At 42.8% G+C, this 16,134-nt stretch overlaps 1 protein-coding gene across 14 annotated transcripts in view; it reads left to right on the top strand.

Moving 5' to 3' along the window:
- C2CD3 (C2 domain containing 3 centriole elongation regulator) overlaps window positions 1-16,134 on the top strand; it is a 122,697-nt gene that overhangs the window by 31,023 nt on the left and 75,540 nt on the right. For all 14 annotated transcript variants that reach the window (XR_011389150.1, XM_002708510.5, XM_070075269.1 and 11 more), the window contains 6 exons: window positions 6,714-6,861; window positions 8,654-8,805; window positions 9,708-9,917; window positions 11,343-11,455; window positions 12,689-12,807; window positions 15,373-15,504. Coding sequence is in view for 13 of the 14 variants with exons in the window: in XM_002708510.5 (XP_002708556.2) it covers window positions 6,714-6,861; window positions 8,654-8,805; window positions 9,708-9,917; window positions 11,343-11,455; window positions 12,689-12,807; window positions 15,373-15,504 (874 nt within the window). In the remaining variant the exon portion in view is untranslated. The remainder of the gene's footprint in view (window positions 1-6,713; window positions 6,862-8,653; window positions 8,806-9,707; window positions 9,918-11,342; window positions 11,456-12,688; window positions 12,808-15,372; window positions 15,505-16,134) is intronic.

Genomic DNA, 16,134 nt, shown 5'->3' with positions numbered 1-16,134 from the left:
GATAAGTGGAGAAAGGATTAACCTAAAGGTAAAAATTGCAGATTTATTACCTACACTGCAATAATTGAAACTTTGGGAATTAACAAGATCACCCAGGGTGGATATGGTAGAATGAAGTTAAGAATAGAGGACACGGGGCCCAGGCTATGGCATAGCAGTAAAGCCTCCACCTGCAGTGCCAGCATCCCCTGTGCGCACCAGTTCAAGTCCTGGCAGCTCCAGTTCCGATCCAGCTCTCTGCTATGACCTGGGAAACTAGTAGAAGATGACTTAAGTGCTTGGGCCCCTGCACCTACGTGGGAAACCCAGAAGAAGCTCCTGGCTCCTGGCTTCGGATCAGCCCAGCTCTGGCCGTTGCAGCCATTAGGGGAGTGAACCAACGGATAGAAGACCTTTTTTTGTCTCTCCCTCTCTCTGTTTGTAGCTCTACCTCTCAAATAAATAAAAAATCTTTTTAAAAAAAAGTTTAATAAAAAAAAGAATAGAGGACACAACTTTTTTTTTTTTTTTTTTTTTTTTTTTTTTTTTTTTTTGACAGAGTGGACAGAGAAAGAGAGACAGAGAGAAAGGTCTTCCTTTACCGTTGGTTCACCCTCCAACGGCCGCTGCGGCCAGCGCACCACGCTGATCCAAAGCCAGGAGCCAGGTGCTTCTCCTGGTCCCCTGTGCAGGTACAGGGCCCAAGGATTTGGGCCATCCTCCACTACATTCCCGGGCCACAGCAGAGAGCTGGCCTAGAAGAGGGGCAACCGGGACAGAATCCGGCGCCCCGACCGGGACTAGAACCTGGTGTGCCAGCGCCACAGATGGAAGATTAGCCTCGTGAGCCGCGCGCAGGCCTGAGGACACAACTTTTAATGCCCACTCCTCTAAAACCTCAGTAAAATGATGGTAAAGATATAGAAAAGATATAAAATCACAAACATCGAAAAGAGAGACGACAGGAGATAAAAGGGGTCAGTGAAATTTTGGAAGCCAGTAAACACATGGACAAGGGTAATTGACCTAATAGAGAAAGCTGTACCTGGGAGGTTAGAGAACCAACATTTGAATACAGAAGCCCAGAAAGAGTCAGATTGGAACACCAGCTGTCTTTCAAGGCAGTATTTGAATTTGAGACTAAAAATGAGGACTAGTTAAGAAAAAATAAAAGGGCCAGCGGTGTGGCTCACTAGGCTAATCCTCCACCTGCGGCACCGGCACCCCGGGTTCTAGTCCTGGTCGGGGTGCTGGATTCTGTCCCGGTTGCCCCTCTTCCGGGCCAGCTCTCTGCTTCGGCCCAGGAGTGCAGTGGAGGATGGCCCAGGTGTATGAGCCCTGCACCCACACGGGAGACCAGGAGAAGCACCTGGCTCCTGGCTTCAGATTAGCACAGTGCGCCGGCTGCAGCGCGCCGGCCACGGGGGCCATTGGAGGGTGAACCAACAGCCAAAGGAAGACCTTTCTCTCTGTCTTTCTCTCTCTGACTGCTCACTCAGCCTGTCAAAAAAAAAAAAAAAAAGAAAGAAAGAAAAAGAAAAAAGAAAAAGCATTTAGTCTACTCATCCCTTCCTCCAGGACCTAAAGAGACAGTAAACTGGAATTTGAATCTGAGCTCTGCCGTTCCCTAGTGGTTACATAACATGCCTTGCTTACTTAACAACAGTTGTCTCATCTATAAAATGGATATCATAATTAATCTACTTTAGTAATAGATTATATGGATTCAATGAGTTAATTCCTGAAAGCTCCCTAGAATACTTCTTGACCTGATGTTTATTAACATTTATTAATATTTAATTTAATAGTTATTAATATTAAATATTTTCATAACATTGCCCCTCACCCCCAGAGCCAAGAGAACTATTCCTCTGCCCAGGGAAAGTCTAGAAGTTCATTCTCTGTGTGGTAGGACTAGCAGCTTTCTAGGTTAAGGCTGCCAAGCACAACTAAGGGTCAATGAGAGCAGCATGCTGAGGAATAAGAGATGAAGTTCAAGTCTGGATATAGAGGAGTTGGCGCCATGGTACAGCAGGTTAATCCTCCACCTGCGGCACCAGCATCTCATATGGGCACCGGTTCTAGTCCTGGCTGCTCCTCTTCCAATCCAGCTCTCTGCTGTGGCCTGGGAAAGCAGTGGAGGATGGCCCAAGTGCTTGGACTCCTGCCACCTGCATGGGAGACTAGGAAAAAGCACCTGCCTCCTAGCTTTGGATTGGCATAGCTCCAGCCTTTGCAGCCATTTGGGGAGTGAACCAACAGAAGGAAGACCTCTCTCTCTGTCTCTCCCTCTCACTGTCTGTAACTCTACCTCTCAAATAAATAAATAAATAAATATTTTTTTAAAAAAAGTCTGGATGTAGAATGATGAAGACTTCCACCTGTCATTTTCTTCTGGCAGCCACACTTCCTCTTAGTAGGAGAATCAGATTTCTGCCTAGAAACTGTCCAGCTCAAGAGAAAAGTAATACAGATACGGACGCTTAGAGGCTACCCCACAAAATAATATAGTTCTGTCCAAGTGTTTTATAATGTAGCCCCCCAGTTAACAAGTTCTGCCCAGCTTCCAACCTGCATATACATCTTCCAGTCAGTATTTCAGTGCCTGACTTTTAATATGAGCAGATAGCCAAGATTTATAGACAACTGAGGAGTACCTCCAACTTGTAGACAAAGAACTAGATTCAACAAACATCTACAAGAGAAAGATAAGGAAAATCCTAGAAAGTAACAAAAAGGACAGAGTTGCAAAATAGGAAAAAAGCAATTTAATTGAGATATTTTCAGGAGCTTCAACATCCACATAATTGGAATTCCAAAAAGAGAAGATGGGGAAAAGAAAGAAGATAAAGAAATTATAAAAGTGAAATTCCCTGTACAAGAGAACACAGCCTTCCACATTGATATCTGCATCAAGATCTCTATCCATGTCCCTCCCAACTCAAAGAAACTCCATTCCAGAATACAACAGTCAAGAACATAGGGCTCCCTTTCCCCCTAACATCCAGTCAGTCAGTGGCTGTCTTTCCAGGGAGGGGTAGGAAAGAGTTGATGACCAATTTTTTTTTTAGATTTATTTATTTGAAAAGCAGAGTTACAGGGCTGGCTATAGCTCAGCGGTTCCTTCGACACAGAAGCTACTTGAAAAGCAGAGTTACAGAGAGGCAGAGGTGGGGGGCAGGGGGTTTCCACCTGCTGGTTCACTCCCCAGATGACTTCAACAGCTGCAGCTGTGCCAATCCAAAGCCAAGAGCCAGGAACTACTTCTGGGTCTCCCACACAAGGGTGGAGGGTGCAGGGGCCTAAGGACTTGGGCCATCTTCTACTGCTTTCCCAGGCCATAGCAGAGAGCTGGATCAGAAGTGGAGCAGCTGGAACTTGAACCCGCGCCCCTATGGGATGCCGGCACTGCAGGCGGTGGCTTGACCCACTAGGCCACAGTGCCAGCCCTGATGACCCTGATGACCAATTCTTCAAAAAACTTTTCTAAAACATAAAATAATAGGAGACACTTCCCAAGTCATTTTATGAAGCCAATATTACCCTAATACCAAACCCAGAGGCATCAAACAAGGCTGCAGATCAGAGTAGACATTTGGTGCAACGATCAAGACATGGTTTGGGGCCAGCGCCGTGGCTTACAAGGCTAATCCTCCGCCTGCGGCGCCGGCATCCCAGGTTCTAGTCCCGGTTGCTCTTCTTCCAGTCCAGCTCTCTGCTGTGGCCCGGGAGGGCAATGGAGGATGGCCCAAGTGCTTGGGTCCCTGCACCTGCGTGGGAGACTGGGAGGAAGCACCTGGCTCTTGGCTTCTGATCGGCGCAGCACCAGCCGTGGCAGCCATTAGGGGAGTGAACTAACGGAAGGAGGACCTTTCTCTCTGTCTCTCTCTCACTGTCTATAACTCTCTCTGTCTCTCTCACTGTCTAACTCTGCCTGTCAAAAAATAAATAAATAAATAAATAAACAAACAAACATGGTTTGGAACACGCAAATCCTATATTGAAGTGCCTAGCTTCAAGTCCCTGTTCTACTTCAGTTCCAACTTCCTGCTAATGCACAACCTAAAAAGTGGCAAATGATGGCTCAAGTACTTTGGTCCCTGCTATCCCCATGAAAAACCTGGATTGGTTTCCAGGCTCCTGGCTTTGGTTTGACCCAGCCCCAGCTGCTGTGGGATTTTAGAGAATGAACCAACAAATGGAAGATCTTTCTATCTGTGTCCAAGTGTAAGAATCGATCCTCTGTTTTTCATGATAGGCAGTCATCTAGATTGTCTAGAAAGGGGGAAAAATAAAAAAAAAATGACACCTAGATATAGGAAGAAAAATATCAAAGGATGAATATCAGAAGAAACATCTAAAGGAGTTGAGTGATTGCCTCTGAGCAGTCAAACTACTATCTTGGCTGGCCCGCGGCTCAATAGGCTAATCCTCTGCCTGCGGTGCTGGTACTCTGGGTTCTAGTCCCCGTCGGGGCGCCGGATTCTGTCCCGGTTGCTCCTCTTCCAGTCCAGCTTTCTGCTATGGCCCGGGAAGGCAGTGGAGGATGGCCCAAGTCCTTGGGCCCTGCACCCGCATGGGAGACCAGGAGGAAGCACCTGGCACTTGGCTTCGGATCAGTGCAGCGCGCTGGCCGTAGCGGCCATTTGGGGGTGAACCAACGGAAAAGGAAGACCTTTCTCTCTGTCTCTCTCATTGTCTAACTCTGCCTGTCAAAATAAAAAATAAAAAAATAAAAAACTGTCTCTTATTGTATGCTTTAGTCACAACTGCCTTTCCGAGTAGGTGTGTGTGTGCTTTTGTTTAAAATAATTTTATGAAGGAAAAGAGGATAGTGCTGAGAGCGGCCTTGTCCGATGGGCAAAGAGCACAGACAAATTCCAGCCCTTTTAAAATGTCATAGCAAATGACAGGCAGTCAAAGAAATGTTAATTTCTAAAAAGAAGAAGGAAAGAGTGGAGGACTATATGCTGAACTGTGGAGATCTCCGTAACTTTAGGGAATTGCCAGAGAGGAAAAAGCAGCTGGGATGAGAGATCATGAGTGGCAAATAAGGGAGTTCTGTGGAATACCAAGAGGTAGAGTTTGAACAAGGAGCATGCTCAGAAGCTGCACAGAGGTTGTGTGCATAGGGAAGTGGCTGGTTGGATGTTAGCAGTTAGGAAGTTGTTAGGACCTTTGAGAGAGAGATTACTCTAGATTAATGCTTCTCAGCTGGGAGTGATTCTTCCCTATCCCCAGCCTTACTGGACATTTGGTCATGTCTGCTGACACTTTGATTTTTCATAGTCAGGGGAATGCTTTTGGCATTTGGTGAGTAAAGACCAGGGATCCAAAATGCAAAGGACAGCCCAGATGGCAAATTAGCTGACCCAGGATCCAGCGTTGTGTCATAGCAGGTTAAGTCACTACCTGCAATGCTGGAATCCCATATGGGCACTGGTTCACTCCCAGTCCAGCTCCCTGCCAATGGCCTGGGAAAAGCAACAGCAGATGGCTCAAGTGTTTGGGCCCCTGCCACTCAAGTGGGAGGCCTAGCCCAGTGCTGGCTGTTGCAGCCATCTGGGAAATGAATGAGTAGATGGAAGATGTTTCTCTGTCTGTCTGTCTCTCTCTCTCTCTCTTTCTATGTATATTTCTATATATATACACACACACACACACACACTGACTTTCAAAACAAATAAATAAATCTTTAAAAAAAAATAAAATAAATTACCTGACCCAACCTGTCAGCACTAAGGTTGAGAAACCCTACTGTATTAAGGAAAGTAACACAGGAATATCATGGTATTTGAAAATAGTGGATAATGCCCGTTTGCTTAAGGTAAGGAAAAAATTATAGCAGCTAGCTTGAAAGGGAAGCAAAATAAAAAGAGGTAATAAATGAAATGTTTAGCTCAGTGCCCAGCACTTAGTATTTAATAAATACTGTTGCTTTTATTATTAACAGTTGGTGTTCATTAAAAATCCATTAATTACTACTTACCATAGGAGAAACAAAATCAAGATATATACCTACTTTGCTCCCTAGAACTTAGACTTTGAGGAAAAATGTAGAATTTATAGTAGGACCTGAAAGAAAAAATTGCTATCAAAAATATATAAGAATGGTACGGAATTTCAAAAAAAGAAAAATTAATCCTTAAAAATTCTCAGTTTGTAGTTACTTATGTGCTTATCTTCCTATTGGTTTTCAAACTCTTTCAAAGTAGAGTGTATTTTTTTCATTTTAATATATGTCATTTTTATATATGTCATTTATGACATAGAACTAATCTTGTCATAATTAACTCTAAATACACCTAAGTTTTCTTAAGGGAAGAAGGCATATTTATGAATAAACCATTTTTTCACAAACAACATATAAAATGTAACTACTGATTTATGTTTGTTTACCTTTTTCTCTCTCTTATAAGCCATAAATGCCACAGGAGTAGAAACTGTGTTAACTTAGCCATCTCTGTATCATCCGGACCTGGCACACAATAGGTGATCAGTGAATGCTTGTTGGGTAAATGAATGAGATCACAATCAGTGTCAGCACTGTGTTTCTGAATGCTGCTTGTTGACCTCCCAGAGGAGTAGGGAGCAGTATAACTGGGCAATATTTCCTGTAGTCTTCTGTTTTATGTGAGTCTTTCAACATAGCTTCTGTGTTTATAACTTTAGAAAGTTTCACTAAAGAAAAATACTTCAGCTGAAACTTCTGTTTGTCTTTATTATCTCTGCAGTGCTAAATTATCCCAGGGTCATTTGTGGGATGGACTAGGCTCTCCTCCAGATTCCCCAGCTCCTGGGAGTGACGCGTATTGCAGCAGTGAGCTGAATGACCCTCAGTATGACCAGAGTCTCCTGGAGAACTTGTTTTACACAGCACCTGTAAGTCACTGAAGCTGAAGCGTTAGGAATTAGAGAACTAGAGTGTCAGTAATATTAGTAGCTGCAGGTGTGATCCCCTTTGCCTGATAGAAAGCTACCCATGTTACATACCTTAGTTAATCATAATGACAACCTCAAGAGAAGATACCATCTTTACCTTACAAATGAGAAGACAGCCTAGTAACATTGTGTATTTTGTCCAAGGACACTTAGCCAAGTAAGTGATAGAGCCAGAATTCAAATTCAGGTTTGCCTGAGGATTTAAATTATAGGTTCCTTAGAGCTCATCTAAGGTAGAGCTAACGTATTTGCAGCCATGCCCTCAGAACCACTCTCGACTGGTGTCTATTCAGAATATTCTAGAGGAACAGGTGTTAGGGCGTGGCAGATGAAGCCACCACTTGGGGTGTCCACATTCCATATCAGCCAGCCCCTGGTTTCGGCCTGGCCCAGCCCTGGCCATTGCGGCCATTTGGAGAGTGAACCAACAGAGATCTCTTTCTATCTGCTTTTCCTCCTCTTTCTGTAGCTCTGCCTTTTAAATAAATTTAAAAAAGAAAAAAAAGCTGCCACTTGTGGACCTCAAGAGCTTATTTGGAGGTTCCAGCAGGGGAGTGCAGCTACTCGTATACCCTTGTCTGAAGACCGGTCTTCCTCTAGCGGGGACGGTCGTCCTCTCTGACCAAACGCACAGCTTCAGAAGGGACACGCATGGAGCAGCAAGGGAGGAAGGGGACACCTGCCTAGCCAGCCAGATCAGCCAAATCCACCCTGGCGATCAATGGGGTGACAGATGTCGCAGCCAGATCACCTTCACATCCAAAGCTAACACGTGAAGAAAAACCTAAGAGCAAAAAGCTTTGTAACTTCACCTTGAAGAAGTTGTATTGTTTCCAGAAAGACATTCCTATCACGCTTATTTAAATTGTCCCCCGTCACAGGTTCACATTATATGTTCTTAGATGCCAAAAAGAAAATTGGAGATATAGACCTAAAATGACTTCGAACTGGTACACTGAATTTTGCTAGCAAGCTTTAGGCAATTTTTCAAAATGTAGAGCTAAATAACTCTAATGCCATCTTCTCTATTTTGAGTCTTGTGATGTAAGAGGCTGGTCAGTCAATGGTGGCAGCTGCCTTTTCTCAAAATAAAAATGAGTTGCAGGGGACATAGCCACTGGTTTTCCCCATTAAGGAAATTTGTGAAATACAGTCAACATTTCATCTAAGCAAGGTTAAAAGCAGAATGAATCATTTGTAGTTTGGAATAGTGTGGCAAAAAGCAATCTTTGACTCCAAATAATTAGTTAGGCAACATGGTCCCAGTCATTTGGAACCTGTGGAGACCAAAATCTGGCTTTACTATTTAAGCTGTAGATCATAAATAAATTGCCTAACTTTTCTCGACTTCAGATTTCTCCTTTGTGAAAATTGAAGTGAGTACCTTATAAGAATGCGGTAAATAATACAGAGATACATGCAGTGTTTAGGATAATGTCAAATACATAGTGGGCAGTCAATAGATAGTGGTTGTTAGTATTACTGAGAATTTGACAGAGGAAACTACTTTCATTTCTTTGCTTTGAACTGAATTTGTAGGTTATTTTTGTGAACTTCAGATTATATAACCATGAGGAAAATGAGATTATCTCCCTCCCTGGTGTCAGGCATCTCTTTAAGGGAATGATGTACATGCCAAGAACTTGCTTACAGTTAGAGAAATATTTCATTACTACCACCACCCCCGGCAATTATCTTTTAGTGTCTGTCTCTTTGTTTCTTCCCCCTATAGAAATCTGATAGCAGCATCAGTGATTTCCTCAGTGAAGATGATGATAGTGTTCCTTCTAAAAAAATGAACCAGTCAAAAGCTGTTGCCAGATCTCCTAAGATTCTGGAGTCAAGAGATCAGAAGCTAAAGAAAGCAGCAGGCAAGAAAAATCGGTGAGCATCTCTGTAATGCCTGTTTAGAGAATGAGAGTAAAGGAAGATGCTTTCACAAGACCTCAACGCTGACACAGGGTTAAGTTACGGTACCTCAGGAAGCACTGCAATCCTTAAAAATGTTATAACATGAGCAAATGGGTGCAAGTAAAGTAAAGGAGAAAGAATTCTAGACTATATGCATACTGTGATCACACTTAGGTATAAAATTTGCATAAGGAAAGCAAATAAAAAGAAATACAGAAAAGTGACAGTAGTCATTACACTAGTTATGTAACTTATCCCCTCTAGAAAAACCTGATTCCAGGGCCAGCGCTATGGTGCAGTGGGTTAACACCCTGGCCTGAAGCGCCTACATCCCATATGGGCGCGGGTTCTAGTCCTGGCTGCTTCTCTTCTGATCTAACTCTCTGCTATGGCCTGGGAAGGCAGTAGAAGATGGTCCAAGTCCTTGGACCCCTGCACCCGTGTGGGAGACCCAGAAGAAGCTCCTGGCTTCCTACCTTCGGATCGGTGCAGCTCCGGCCGTTGCAGCCATCTGGGGAGTGAACCAATGGGCGGAAGACCTCTGTCTCTCCTTCTCTATGTAACTCTGACTTTCAAATAAATGAATATATCTTGGAAAAAAAAAAAAAAAGAAAAGTAAAACCCGATTCCATAGCATTTATACTTGTGTGAAGGTGGACCTATATATAACAAGAAACTTTTTTTATATTCGAGATTGCTTTAATTTTAAATTGTGACCAGAGTCAGGATTCTGACCGTTGAAAACTGTTTCCAGTCCTTGAGAACTTGTGAATTAAGATGCTTGCTGCCCTCCCTGTTTCCGCCCCTTTCCTGTGCGACCTGGATTGTTCCGTGCTGAGCCTGTGTCCCTCACTGTCTGTATGAACTCCTTCCAGAAATCTGGTTGAGCAGCAGATGCTCTCAGGAGCTCCAGAAGATGCTCAAGCGATGACGTTAAGTGTTGATAGACTGGCCCTTCTGGGTAGAACACACTCGGTCAGAATGATCATCGAAGCGATGCGAGTTCCTCCAGATAGTCCTCAGGTTACGCCTGGCAGAAAGAATGATGCTGGAAGACCACTTAAGCTAACAACAGCAAGGAAGCGGTATGTCTAACATGAGAAGGCTAAATGTGACATTTGTGGGAAATGTGTCTGATAATAATTGATAACTGTATAACATATAATGATTTGTAACATGTTTTCATGTGCATCATTCAGTGAACAAAAAGCTATTGAATTCTCCAATAGGTGCCAAGAATTATGAGTAGTAAGTATGGGGTTAAAGAAAATTACTGTTCTTATAGACCTGACAGTTGGCTAGAAAGAGAAACGTTTAAATGTCTATAAATAGGCCGGCACCACAGCTCACTTGGCTAATCCTCCACCTGCAGCGCCAGCACCCTGGGTTCTAGTCCCAGTTGGGGCACCAGATTCTGTCCCGGTTGCTCCTCTTCCAGTCCAGCTCTCTGCTGTGGCCCGGGAAGCCAGTGGAAGATAGCCCAAGTGCTTGGGCCCTGCACCCACATGGGAGACCAGGAGGAGGCGCCTGGCTCCTGGCTTCAGATCGGCGCTGCGCACTGGCTGTAGCTGCCGTTTGGGGGAGTAAACCAACGGAAAAGGAAGACTTTTCTCTCTGTCTCTCTCTCTCACTGTCTAACTCTGCCTGTCAGAAAAAAAAAAAAAATGTCTATAACATACGGAATTAGGGACCAAAATAGATGTTCTCCATTATAAGTGCTGTGGATGGGAGCCCAGGAAGGGAGCCTTTATTCTGCCTGATGGGATCAGAGAGGCCCTGGAAGAAGGGCCTCTGAGGACTGGAGCTCTTGAAAGTTGGATCTTTACACTCTGGGGAAAAAAAAAAAAAAACTAAATGAAAGATCTCCGCAAGTGAGATCCCAGTGGAAAGAACATGTCATCAAAGAAGGAGGTAACTTTCTCTGAAGGGAGGAGAGAACTTCCACTTTGAACATGGCCTTGTATAAATATGATCAGAGTCGGTGAACTCAGGGGGCTTCCATAGCCTTGGCAGCTCATGACAAGAGGCCTAGGGTGATTACTGATGCCATAAACAAGAGTGTCAATTTGTTAAGTCAACAACAGGAGTCACTGTGCACTTACTCCTCATGTAGGATCTCTGTCCTTAGTGTGCTGTACATTGAGATTTAATGCTATAACTAGTACTCAAACAGTATTTTTCAATTTATGTTTCTGTGTGGGAGCAAACTATTGAAATCTTTTCTTAATGTATGCTAAACTGATCTTCTGTATATAAAGAGAATCGAAAATGAATCTTGATGTGAATGGAAGGGGAGAGGGAGTGGGAAAGGGGAGGGTTGCGAGTGGGAGGGACGTTATGGGGGGGAAGCCATTGTAATCCATATTCTGTACTTTGTAAATTTATATTCATTAAATAAAAGTTAAAAAAAAAAGTTGGATCTTTAAAGGTATGTAGGATTTATCAGATAAAAACAGGTGTGTAACTTTGCTTGGTTTTTAATCACTTTTTTTGTTTTGTTTTGTTTTTAGCACTTTCTTTGTGGAATATCACTTTCCTGTGGGCTTTTCCAAAAGTGGATCAGGAAAGACAGCTTTGATCACTGAAGTTGTTCGATTCGCCTCCAGTAAAATTGCAGATGGAAGTAAGAAAGAGACCCATTTTCTCCTCCTTCGATATTTTGGAATTCCTAATTGCTCGTGTGACTTTTTTTTTTTTTTAAGATTTTTTCTTTATTTGAAAATCAGAGTTACACAGAGAGAAAAGGAGAGGCAAGGAAAAAGAGAGAGAGGTCTTCCATCTACTGGTTTATTCCCCAGTTGGCTGCAACGGCCAGAGCTGCATCAATCAGGAGCCAGGAGCTTCTTCTGGTTCTCCCACGTGGGTGCAGGAGCCCAAGGACTTGGGCCATCTTCTACTGCCTTCTAAGGCCATAGCAGAGAGCTGGATTGGAAGTGGAGCAGCTGGGACTAGAACTGGCGCCCATGTGGGATGCTGGCACTGAAGGCAGCGGCTATGCCACAGCACCGGCCCCTCATGTGACTTTCATAGTGTCATAGAATTTAGAGTTAGAAAGAATTCGTTTTTGGTTTTTTTTTAAGATTTATTTATTTATGTAAAAGAGTTACAGAGAGGGAGAGACAGAAAGATATCTTCCATCCACTGATTTACTCCCCAGATGGCCACAATGGCCAAGAGTGAGCCAGGCCGATGCCAGGAGCCAGGAGCTTCATCTGCGTCTCCCACATGAGTGGCAGGGGCCCGAGTACTTGGGCCATCCTCTGCTGCTTTTCCCAGGCACATTAGCAGGAAGCTGGATTGGAAGTGGAGCAGCCAGGACACAAACTGGGGCCCATATAGGATGCTGGCATTGCAGGTGTGGCTTTACCTGCTACGCCACAATGCTGGCCCCAGAAAGAATTCTGAAGTAAATACTCTAATTCCTTTATTTTGTAAGTGAGGAAACTAGCCAGTGCTACTGTGATTATCTTGCCATAAGGTAACAAGTCAGGTAACATGGCTGAAACAAGAACTCAGAACTTCTGACACTTAGATCATGTTCTTTCAACTGTCATTATGTTTCTTGTCTTTATCTTTATAATATGGCTTTTTTTAATATAGCTTTATCAATTTAAAGTTCATATACTATATAGTTCATTCATTTGGCATTCAATTTAATGGTTTTCAGTATATATGCAGAGTTATGCAGTCATCACTGTCATCCAGTTTTCGAACATTTTCACCCCCTTTCCCTCTCCCCAAGCCCCAAAAGATTTTAATCAGATTTGCAAGAGAGGTAGGTGATAATAAGACCTGATTTATGATGGCTCTTATTAGGGAAAGTGACGTGTGCCTATCTGTTTGGTTCTCCTTACAGTGGTGAAATTCCAGCAGCGATTTGTGTTTCCAGTACGGTTTGGTGGCCCAATGATACAGCACTGGTGGAATTCCAACCTCACTTTCCAAATTTACACAAAGAAAACTCCACAGAAAAAGGTACTTCAAGTGACTGACCTTTGTCTTACCAGTCACACAATACACTTGGAGCATACTTAAAAGTATGTTCATATCTAAACTAGGGATTTCTACAGGCTTAAGCAACACTAATATTTTTATTATTATTATAACTAATCTCTGTTTACCTATTATTATAGTCCTGATGTGCTAAAGATTCTACATGAACACAGTGTCAGATTTATTCATCTTAACAACTCTGTGAATTATGTACATTATTATCTTCATCCTACAGATGAAGAAACTAAGATTTAATGAAGTCAATAACATATCTGTGGGGCTGGCGCCCTGGCTCACTTGGTTCATCCTCCGCCTGCAGCACCAGCATCCCATGTAGGCGCCGGGTTCTAATCCCGGTTGCTCCTCTTCCAATCCAGCTCTCTGCTGTGGCCCGGGAGTGCAGTGGAGGGTGGCCCAAGTGCTTGGGCCCCTGTACCCGCATGGGAGACAAGGAGGAAGCACCTGGCTCCTAGCTTCGGATCGGCGTAGCTCTGGCCATAGCGGCCATTTGGGGAGTGAACCAAAGGGAGAAAGACCTTTCTCTCTGTCTCTTTCTCTCACTGTCTATAACTCTACCTGTCAAATAAAAAAAAATTTTTTAAAAACATATCTGAGATCACCCAGTCAAGTAAAAGACAAAGTGAGGACTCCATCCCAAGTCTTCTGTCTTTAGATCCTAAGTTCCTAATCTCTTTACTTGTTCCATACCATAGAGAGAAATGACAGCTATTGGCTATCATTTGAGATTCTACTCCCTACCTCCTTTTTTTTTTTTTTAAGCTTTATTGATTACTTGAGAGTTAGAGGGAGAAACAGAGAGAGATCTTCCATCTGCTGGCTAACTCCCCAAATGGATGCAATGGCCAGGGTTGAGCCAGGCCAATTCCGGAAGCTAGAGCTTCATCATGAGTCTCCCACATGGGTGCAGGGGTCCAAATATTTGGACCATCTTCCACTGTTTTCCCCAGGCCATTAGCAGAGAGCTGGGTTGGAAGTATAACAACCAGAACAAGAAGCAGCATACGTACGGGATACCCGTATGGCATCCCAGGCAGCAGCTTTGCCTTCAACACCATATCAGTTTACAGGTAGAATATATGAAGTATTCTACCCATGTTCAAAATAAGATAATTATAGGTATTAGGGTTTTTTTTTTTTAAGATTTCATTTATTTATTTGAGAGGTAGAGTTGACAGAGAGGCAGAGGCAGAGACAGACAGAGAGGTCTTCAATTTGCTGGTTTGCTCCCCAAACAGCTGCCATAGCTGGAGCTAGGCCAATCAGAAGCCAAGAGCCAGGAACTTCCTCTGGGTCTCCCATGCAGAAGCAGGGAACCAAGCACTTGAGCCGTCTTCTAGTTAGCAGTTTTGATCAACTAATTCAAAAGTTATAAATTCCACTTGCAACTGTGATAACACAAGTCAATGAACTATATAATATTAGAAATTTTTTAATTCCTTCAATAATGGAGCAGCCTTTATCATTTGACCTTGTCTTTGATGTGGATAGCATGAGGAAAGTGTTTTGGGCTTTTTTGTTCATTTTCTCAGCGAATAAATAATACAAGGTCTTTTGGAATATATAGAAAAATAGGAAGACAGAAAATAGAGAGAGCTCTTCAGTCTGCTAGTTCAGTCCCTAAATGGCCATAATGGCAGGGGCTGCACCAGACGGAAGCCAGGATCCTAGAATTTCATCCAGATCTCCCACATGGGTGACAGGGGCCCAGGTAATTGGGCCATCTTCTACTGCTTCCCCTGGTGCATTAGCAGGGAACTGGATCAGAAATGGGACTGCTGGAACATGAACCCCCGCTTGTATTGGATGATGGCATCACAAATGCAGCTTAACCTGCTGCACCACAACACTGTCCCTGGACTTTAACTAAACATTTTAATGACTATATACTCTTCCATATTGATGTGCTATAATTAAATAATTCCTGATTATTAGATATGTGATTATTTTTATTAATATATGCATATATATAGGTCTTATATGTATTGTTTAGTGTTTCTTTAGTATAAATTCCCAGAATTAGAATTACTGGACCAAGGAATATGAATATTTAAATATTTTATGCAAATTATCAAATTCGCTGTCCAGAAGTATGTTACCAGTTTATATTCCCAGCTTTAGTCATATGACAGTCTCCTATTTCTCTATAGTCTTGAAAGCATCAAATAATTAAGTTTTGTGATTTTCTTCATCTTAATGGCAAAAATTTGTATCATCTAAGTTTTATTTTTTTGTTAAGAGTGAAGCTGAACAATTTGAATAAAAACTTAACTCTTCATAACAGATCATCTTCCAACATCTTTGTGACTTTTGAAACCATCTATACTTTTTCAGAGAGCACTAGTGAAACCTGGAGGGGGCTGAAAATACAGAATATGGGACCCCACTTAGAGTTGCCACCCTCTAATAATTAAGGTTTTGACTTCAAAAGTATGAGTTCCTTTATAAACTACATGTGCTGTCACTTTGATTAAAATTCTGTATGTTCCTCTTTAATTAAACCTAAACTTTCTATGCTTGTTTCCACAGCCAGAAGTCATTGGCTCTGCGTCGCTTCCTTTGCGAGCTGTCATTCAGTCAGAGCTGCTTTCTTTCAGCGACCAACTTCCAGTGCAGCATGAAAATGATCAGATTGATCAGATTCTGCTTGGCCCCCTCAAGGTATATAGATACGCATTCAGGAAGTCTGAAGTGTTTACTGAGTATGTGTCTGTGACTGGCCCTGAGAATATGGCAGTGAAGCAGAAAAGCTGTTGTGGAGCTTCTGTTGAAATAGGTCAGCAGAAGTGCTGTAAAGAAAATAAACAGCGTGATGGGATAGTGAGTACAGGGAGGTAAGCAAGAGGTGGTGATCAGACAACCACCTTGCCCTTCTACTGTCCAAGTTTTATTTTTTGGTTCTTGCTGGACTGTAAAGCTTAAAAATCAGGTAGGTATAATAAATAGAATTGATGGACTAGAAATTGTTTCTGTCCTGGCTGTGTTGACAGAAGTGCTATTAATCAGTCCATAGTCAATAAACCAAAGTAATTTTGCTGTGTAACACCTGTGTGTCTCAGATAAAAGGAACAACAAGAATACTTTATTCCTAGTTAAATCAGTCTTTTAACAGGAAGTGATCACTTCTGTTCCTCAAATTAATCATTTATCCTGAATCTTTTTTTTTCTTTTTTAAGATTTATTTATTTATTTGAATGGCAAAGTTACAGACAGAGAGAGGGAGAGACAGAGAGAAAAGTCTTCCATCTGTTGGTTCACTCCCCAGATGGCCACAACGGCCAGAACTGGGCC

The sequence above is a fragment of the Oryctolagus cuniculus genome, chromosome 1 (assembly GCF_964237555.1).
Source record: "Oryctolagus cuniculus chromosome 1, mOryCun1.1, whole genome shotgun sequence".
NCBI classification, from domain to species: domain Eukaryota; kingdom Metazoa; phylum Chordata; class Mammalia; order Lagomorpha; family Leporidae; genus Oryctolagus; species Oryctolagus cuniculus.
This window is presented reverse-complemented; position numbering and strand designations above follow the sequence as displayed.